We start from the raw sequence: 8,552 nt of genomic DNA, 5'->3' as shown, positions 1-8,552 counted from the left end.
ATGGAAATCCAGCATACCTATGTGTGATGGCACAGTCAACTCGGGCAGTGCAGAATGCTCCAGCACAGAACGGCACTTCCACCAGCCACTGAGCCACAAAAACCTACATCCCTAAGTAACATGGGAAATGCAGTAACATCCATCATTACTCTTAACTTTCAAGTATCCAATTAAAGCTTTCCTGGTGACATGTTGAAACTGAAATAGTTGTGTGGCTCTCACCACATGGAGCTGGTGTGAAAGCTGCACCTTGTGTGGACATGAGATGCCAGCTAGCTCCCATTCACAGGGCCTCCTGAAAATACAACCCAGTGTGAGAAGCTAGGGAGTGATAAAGCATTGTAAGCTGTCTGTATGGGAAGAGCTTTATAAACAGAGATGAAGGCTCTAGCAGGCCTAAGCCCACTATCAGAGCAAGCCACTTCAACCTGCTCATCCATGGAGGGCTGCCAAGGAAAGACTTGGTTGTCAGAAAAGTAGACCACAAATGATAAAGGTTGGAGAACCCAAAGCACTTCACTGCTAAGTGAGGGAAAGTTTCTATTCCACACTGGCCATCCTGCAGTATCGACTTGTTTGTCAGCACTTGACAAATTCTCTCCCTAGTTCTGTGCTAATCTACAGCATAGCAAATGTGAAAGGGCTTCTCTGGCTAGTCCAAGCATTTGTTCCTGGGAAGGTACCTGGAAAAAAGCTAAACTGCAGACACCATGGGAGACCTCAACATTGATTGGAGTACACAAGCCTCACCCCCAGCTGGTGAATTCCACAGGTGGAGGGAGCAAGCAAAGCCCCAAGTAGAGTGGGAACCAGGAGCACAGCCCAGGCACCCCACACTTCAGGCCTGTACTTTAGCACATACCCACGTGGAAGTTTCTAAACTTGGTGCCACCAGATTTTTGTTTCTTACTTCCCCAGAGAAGCAATTTTCCCAAAGAGAAGGAAATGTAGACCTGTGACACGCAGTTATCAGTCAGTTACATCCATCATCAGTTTTGGATCTGCACCAGGTCCTTGGGGTAAAAAAAAGGCATCAGCTTTGAGCAAAGTATTATAAAATCTACACGGAGACGTTTACTCTAAAATAGCCAATTCAGAAAAGGACATTTGGGAGAATCAATTTGCCAGAGAAGCTGATTTAATCAGACTGATTCAGGGATAAATAAGGTCTAAATGTTTCACAGGCAGACGGGAAGAGCTTGTTTTCTGTTTGGGATCTTAATTATCATCCAGTGACCTACAGGCTTGAATTTCTCTCGTACAGACACATCACCAAAGCATATATGGTGTAGTAACACATCAGTTAAGGGTAAAATTCCACAAGGCACATTCACTTTCCTACCTCCACCCTAGATATCTGAAGGGAAACTTCTCTCTCCTTCCTCACTGCACCCAGCACCACTGCTCCAAACATCAACCCCATCTCCAGCAGCACGGCATGCTCATTCCTAGCAAGAAAACAGCTTGGAGAGTTCTGGAAATAACAAGAGATAAAAGTAGGGCAGCCTTTCCCCAAGTACCATGGTCAAATCTGCAGGGATGTAGCATCAGAGACTCAGGGCTGGAAAGGAAAGGGCTGTAGCAGGTGCCACGAGCATCAATCCAACACTGCCCTAAAAGACCAGAGGCGCTGTGCTCATCCACAACCCATCCTGAAGCATTTGCTCAGCTGGCCTGAAACAAATACAGCTGCAAGGGAGAATTTACATGTGTGGCAACTCAAGTTCCAATTAGCTGAGGAAATGGGTCCTGGGAGATCAAATTAGTTTGTGGCAGCAAGAATAGCTAATTTAGCATGCTCAGACAAGCAATTATTTCTTTCCCTAAATATCACTCTCTCCATGCACTGATGCCTCTCTGCACTGGTCCACAGCCTTATCTTGTAATATCATTTGTGACAGTCTTTTAGGAGCTATTCTGCAGAGAATAATATGGGTTTGCTTTAGTTAAACTAGCAGAACAAGCTGCAGAAACTGATGCAAAAGGGTTGCTGGGAGCACACATGGGAATCTAAAACCTAGCACTGACTAGTCCAGTTTCTGTACAAAGCATTAGTGCCAAGCTCCACACAGCCTGAATGTTTCATGGCCCACACAAAAAGAGCTGCAATAGGAAAGACTTTTAAAAAATTAATTAAAAAAAAAAAGAAAAAAAAAAACAAAACCAAAAAAGAAAAAAAAGCAAAAAACAACAAAAAAAATCCCAACCAAACAAAAAACCAAAACACAACAAAACAACCCCCCCCACAAACAAACAAACAAAAAACCCAAGCAACAAACCCATATCAAAAAGAACCCACACAGTGAGTGATTTTACTGTGAGGGTGACTGAGCATGGGCACAGGTTGCTCAGGAAGTTACAGTCTTCATCTCTAGAGATAGTCAAAAGCCACCTGTACATACGTGGTCCTGGACAACCCACTTTAGATGGCCCTACTGGAGCAGAGGGTAGGACCCAGATGACCTCCAGAGGTCCCTTCCAACCTCAGCCACTTAGTGATTATATGGAAAAGCTCATCAACTCACTCTGCTGGAGAGTGACTGCAATGGCCCACATTTACATCTTCATCATGCAGGGAAAGAAAGGATGCAGTAGACCTGTTTTTGCTGACTTCACATTAGCTGCTTTCCCAGCAGGCAAAGGGAATTTTTCAACTTTTGTATCAGACTGAGCTTCTGGTATGAACCTCAGTGCCTGGGAAGAAACTAGTCCCTGAACAATGAGGGTTGTTTGGAACATGATGGCACCTACAGGCCATGTAAAAATTCAAGTATGCATCAAAAATCTTTTCTTTGCACTCTTATCTCAGTACATTGTCAGTAACAATTCCAGAGTCCTCTATACTAGTTGATCTCGGCAGGAAAAGCTCTTGTTCTTGTAAGAATAAACAGAAAGGGCATCTTTGCAGGCATAAGATTCAGTTATGCTTGGTAGTGGATTTTTTTTTTTGGAACATAGCCCTCTTACAGGGGACTAGTACTCTCCTGTTCTAATACAGGAGTACTGTCTTATAGTACTCTCCTGTACTACAAGATAGCCAGTGTCAAAGTAAAAATCCTTATCTTACACTTCTTGTCTCCCATTCACAGGAACCACAGAATTAGTGGAAATTCTGGTTACATACAGCTTGACAACATTGAGCTCACTATTTTCAAATCTGGTACTAATAAAAAAATAGAAGTTTATTGCAATAAACAAACACATGGTTTAGGTTTGTAGTTTATTAGGGAAAAGAAAAATTAACTTATTGAGAGCAGTCAGGCAAACTCCTAAGTTCTTAAAAATGTATCACACAACTCGCCCACTATCCAGTAAGGGCAAACCACACAGCCAAAGTGACACCAAGAAGAAACATCTGAAAGGCAAGCAGTAGTTCCTTTAGGAAACTGCTTTGGTCTTGCTTAGCATTTTAGCCTGCTACTAATTTTAAACTTCAACCTTCCTGGACAACAGCAACTTTCATGGTTTAAAAAGATCCTCTGTATGTACATCAAAAGAGTACAGTGGCTGAGTTCCAGACACCCTCTCTGTATCCATCTAGTTTAGAAATAAAGATCCTACATTTTTGCACTTCCCATGATTTTTAAAGATGCAAGACAACCAACAAGCAATTAAGATTTATTCTTGTGACAGAGAAATGTCATCACATAGTGCATCTTATTTTATTTCTATCCCAAGAACATCACTGCAATTCCAGGGACTTAGAAGAACACACTGAGCGGCGATCGCTTGAGTTTACCTTCCTGGATACGCTTCTTTTTACGATCCTGTGGAAGAGAGAGGACATTTATCATCATCCTACCAGAGAAGGACTTCCAATAAGCCTGGGATAACAGAACAGCAGTTCTAGTATTTCAGCACAGACTACATGAAGGCAGCACTGTAGAGGATTTTAAGGTTGTTTTCCACCCTAAAGGATTCTTTGGGCACAAGCTGTTTAAAAGTAAAAGACAACAAGGCATTTAGCTCCACCTACTAAAGACCTGCTCAGATTGACCTCACGTCTAGGTACTCTCACAGGCCAGCAGAGACCAATTCCTGTAAGGCATTTTTCACCAAACCAGCTGTGTCTCATCATTTGTACCTTAGTTTCTATCTCCTCCTTCTGGCTGAATAACCCAGCTTAGAGAACTAATTATGGAGAAACTTCTTAATAACTTGCCTAAAAGCGCCTGTGCTCACTTCCTACCCATTTGTACCCCACTCTGCAGTCATGTACCTTTCTGACAGGTACCATTACAGCACACAGACAATACGGATAACGGCCAGATTCCTGTTGCTGGATAAAACCAGAAGATTTACTTAAAACCTGGTGATTTATCTCTTGCTTTTCCAGACTCACAGCAAACATTCCTCAGAGAAAAGACTATGACTACCATGCCTTATGTACTACCAGGAAAACAAGAAGAATCCCCAAACTTCACTAAAGGAACCACAGTAAAGGAAAGTGAATTATCCTGGACTTCAGCATGGCAAAATACTGCAGAAGTACTGAAGTCTCAAGAACATTTATATCAAGACGCTCCCTAAAACCTGAATTTCCAATTCACTCAGGCAAACAACATTTCCCTACAAATATTCTGTTAATTTATGTTAGCGCTTCGTGGTTTATGATTTGATCTCAAATGCTACTTCTGTGCAAAAGAGGGAAATAAAAGTGGTTTACAATAGCCACAAATTCTCTACTAGAAACAGCCCCTGTCTGCCTGTTAGCATTTTTTATGTATGTATATAGCTGAGTTTTTTCATAATGATCTACCATTCCTTAGATCCTGACACTCATAGTTTAGGAGTTAGAATGGAAGCAAGATAAACCTTCCAAATTATTAGAGTGTCCAACTGAGATCATACACTGCAATCGGCATAACTACTCCTCCCCATTTGCTTCACTAAATTAGAGAAATGGTCAAGCAACTGCACAGAGATATTGCTAGGTCTGCCATCCTAAGCTTCTTGCGTATGTTGAGTTCAAAAAGCATGGTTAATGCATATCAACTGCTGAAAATAAGAGTAACTTAGGATTAATTTTCACTTAGTGCTACAGAGAGTTTTGTGACTGCAAAATAGCCTGATCAGGCAACCTGTGACTGGCCATAGCCCCAAGGGTACAATAAAGGGCTCTCAAAAAAGCAAGACTGCAACCAGTAACAGGCTCTGAGACAGCAGGCTCGCTACAGCCTTCCTTCCCTCACTACTTCAATGGTATCAATCATTCTTCGGTGCATGAGGGTCCCACAGACTGAGACTCCAAGCAGATGTACATTTTACAAGCTGGTGTTTGTGGTGTTCGCTGACGTTCAGCGTTCTCGGCCGACTTACCCTGTCAGCTTTTAAGACAAAGATCCAGAAGAGGAGGGGGCCTAAGCCATAAACAGCTCCTAGAAAGGACGTCTTGGGTGTCGGCCGGAAAGTCGGGTAGACGTTCTGCGACTTCGCATAGGCCCAGCGGATCAAGGCGGGATTTTCCTGGGGTGCAAAGACAACAGCGGTGAGGCCGCGGGGCTCCGCACTGGCCCCTCCACGCGGGGACTGAGGCCGAGGCACACCGGGAAGGGCACCAAGGTCACGGGGAGGGCGGGCAGCGTCCCGCCGCCCCGGCCCCGGCCCCAGCACGGCCGCAGGAGCGGGCCCCGCTCCGGGACGCCGCCGGGTGAGGCGGGCGAGCCCCGCGCTTCCCCCGCCGCCCCTCGGCCCCTCCGTCCCCACTCACGATGACGGCGGGCGCGTTGGGGTCGTTGAGCTGCAGCAGGTACTGCCGCTTGAGCCGGGAGCGGATCGCCAGGCGCTCGGCCTCGGCGCGGAGCTTCTCCGGCGATGTGTCGTAGGTGGCGGGGTCGAGCTCGGGAGGCAGCGAGACAAAGCGGTTCGGCCTGTACAGCTGGGCCGCCGATGGAGGCGGTGCCCACGCCATCTTGGAAAGCCGGCCCTGCCGGCCGTGGGGGCGGTGCCGGCCCCGCCCCGCCCCGCCCCGCCCCGCCCCGCCCGCTGCGGGAGCGGCCGCCTCCCCTCACAGAGCCGGAGCCCGGAATGGTTTGGGCTGCCGGGACGGTAAAACTCATCCGGTTCCAACACCGCTGCCGTTGGCAGGGACAGCTTCCGCTAAAACAGGTTTATCAAAGCCCCATCCAGCCTGGCCTTGAATCCTCCACTGGATGGAGCATCCACAGTTTCTCTGGGGAGCCTGTGCCAGTACCTTACCACACTCAGGGAAGAGGATTTTTTTTTGTAATATATAACTTAAATCTACTCTTTCGATTTGAACCCATTCCATCTCTGTGACGGTGTTCACGGGGGTCTTAGGATAAGGGAAGAGATGAGGATCTGACTTCATGTTTCAGAAGGCTTGATTTATTATTTTATGATATATATTATATTAAAACTATACTAAAAGAATAGAAGAAAGGATTTCATCAGAAGGCTAGCTAAGAATAGAAAAATAATGGAATGATAACAAAGGCTTGTGCCTGACTGAGACAGTCCAGACAGCTGGACTCTGATTGGCCATTAATTAGAAACAACCACATGAGACCAATCACAGATGCACCTGTTGCATTCTACAGCAGCAGATAACCATTGTTTACATTTTGTTCCTGAGGCCTCTCAGCTTCTCAGGAGAAAAAAATCCTAAGGAAAGGATTTTTCATAAAATGTGTCTGAGACACCCCTCCTCCTGTCACTGCATTCTCTTGTAAATAACCCTTCCCCATCTTTACTGTGAGCTCCCTTCCAGGTGCTGGAAGACCACACTTAGGTTACCTCAAAGCCTTCTCTTTCCCAGGCTGAACAAACCCAATTCTCTCAGCCTTTCCTCGTGGGAGAGGTGCTCCATCCCTGTGATCATCTTGTTGGCCTCCTCCGGACTCGCTCCAACAGGTCCATGTCCTTCCTGTGCTGGGGGCCCCAAAGCTGGTTGTGGTGTCCAGGCGGGGTCTCACAGAGCACAGGGGCAGAATTCCCTCCCTTGTCCCTTGGATACATCCCAGGACATGTTTGGCTTTCTGGGCTGTGAGTGCCTGTGGCCAGAGCATGTCCAGCCTCTCACCCAGCAGCACCCCCAAGTCTTCCTGGTCAGAGCTGCTCTCGATCTGTTTATCCCCCATCCTGTGTTGATACTGGAGTTGTTCTGACCCAGGTGCAGCACCTTGCACTTGGTCTTGTTAAAACTCATGAGATTTCCAGGTACCCACTTCTCCTGCCTGTCTTGGCCTTGCTTGGCCTCACCTGCTGTGACTCAGGGCATGTCAGGGACAGGTTTTGTTCTCACAATAACAGCAGTCCCAGCAGGTAAATTTTTCCTGTCCCCTGCAATTAAAATGGCCTTCAGGATGAGTCACAGGTTAGGAGTGTTGACCTCTTTGAGTCTGCAGGGACAAGGGGGTGCCATTGCTGTGGGGGTGTTTACTGCCCTTTCAAACAGTATTTCTGTGTTTTAGAAAGTGTAGTTAATGTATGTCAAACTGCTGAAAATAAGTCTCTTAAAATTACAGGATCATAGAATCACAGAATATTTTGTGTTGGAAGTGACCCACAAGGATCAAGTCCAACTTAGCCCTGCACAGATTCATCCCCAAGAGTCACACCCTGTGCCTGAGGGCATTGTCCAAACACTTTTTGAACTCTGTCAGGCTGGGTGCTGTGACCACTTTCCTGGGGAGCCTGTTCCAGTGCCCACCCACCCTCTGGGAGAACAACCTTTTCCTGATATCGAACCTAAACCTCCCAATGGTCAACTTTAGGCCATTCCCTCAGGTCCTGTCACTGTTCACCAGAGAGAAAAGATCAGTACCATTCCTCCACCTCCCCTCATGAGGAAGGATGGCAATTAATTTACACTGTCGGTGCTACAGAGAGCTTTGCTATAGCTATATTTGAACATTAATTTTTGAACTGAATGAAAAATCCCTACATTTGAACAGTATTCCATGTTACACAAGAGATATGTTGCAGGCAGACTGGTATTTGCAAAATCCCACAGTTACTTGCTTTCAGCTTCAAATTGTCCCTTTGATTCTTTAACCAAGGCTGAGCTGACTGGACAAGCGGCCAGGTAACCTCCAGGATTCTCGAGAGGTGACTCACCACCTTGTCAGACACTACTGACAGGTTCAGGATTCACCCTCTGCTTGGTGAACACCGGGCAAAGAAAACAGGGGTTTGACCTTGCACTGCTTTTGGCCAGCTGTGCCCAGGTGGCTGAGAAATCCAATAGCATCCTGGTCTGGATCAGCAATGGTGGGGCCAGCAGGAGCAGGGCAGGGATTGTCCTCCTGTACTCGGCACTGGTGAGGCCACACCTTGAGTGCTGTGCCCAGTTCTGGGGCCCTCCGTACAAAAAGGACATTGAGGTGCTGCAAAGTGTCCAGAGAAGGGCAACAGGGCTGGGGAAGGGTCTGGAGCACAAGTCCTGTGAGGAGCAGCTGGGGTTGTTTAGCCTGGAGAAAAGGAGGCTCAGGGGAGAACTTATTGCTCTCAATAACTGTGTGAAAGGAGGTTGTGGCCAGATGTGGAGTTGGTCTCTGGTCCTGTACAGCAAGTGACTGGACAAGGGAAAA

The 8,552-nt window shown here is 46.6% G+C and overlaps 1 protein-coding gene across 1 annotated transcript; it reads right to left on the bottom strand.

Moving 5' to 3' along the window:
* Positions 1 to 3,206: 3,206 nt before the first annotated feature.
* On the bottom strand, positions 3,207 to 5,962 carry NDUFB4 (NADH:ubiquinone oxidoreductase subunit B4). The gene is made up of 3 exons (XM_066569490.1): positions 5,711 to 5,962; positions 5,320 to 5,466; positions 3,207 to 3,767 (listed from the first exon to the last, which is right to left on the bottom strand). The coding sequence occupies exons 1-3, from the start codon at positions 5,909 to 5,911 to the stop codon at positions 3,702 to 3,704; spliced, it is 414 nt and encodes a 137-aa protein (XP_066425587.1). The 5' UTR covers positions 5,912 to 5,962; the 3' UTR covers positions 3,207 to 3,701.
* Between the last annotated feature and the right edge of the window lie 2,590 nt (positions 5,963 to 8,552).

This window comes from Molothrus aeneus, chromosome 2, assembly GCF_037042795.1.
Source record: "Molothrus aeneus isolate 106 chromosome 2, BPBGC_Maene_1.0, whole genome shotgun sequence".
In the NCBI taxonomy this organism is placed as follows: Eukaryota; Metazoa; Chordata; class Aves; order Passeriformes; family Icteridae; genus Molothrus; species Molothrus aeneus.
Note: the sequence above shows the minus strand (reverse complement) of the source record. Positions and strands in the feature narration are given on the sequence as shown.

Excerpts from the sequence above, each read along its gene's own strand:
- NDUFB4 (XM_066569490.1), bottom strand. The coding sequence starts at position 5,911 with ATGGCGTGGGCACCGCCTCCATCGGCGGCCCAGCTGTACAGGCCGAAC. Across the intron at positions 5,467-5,710 it reads CCAACGCGCCCGCCGTCATC|GAAAATCCCGCCTTGATCCG; the intron begins GTGAGTGGGGAC and ends TTTGCACCCCAG. Across the intron at positions 3,768-5,319 it reads TTGTCTTAAAAGCTGACAGG|GATCGTAAAAAGAAGCGTAT; the intron begins GTAAGTCGGCCG and ends TCTCTTCCACAG.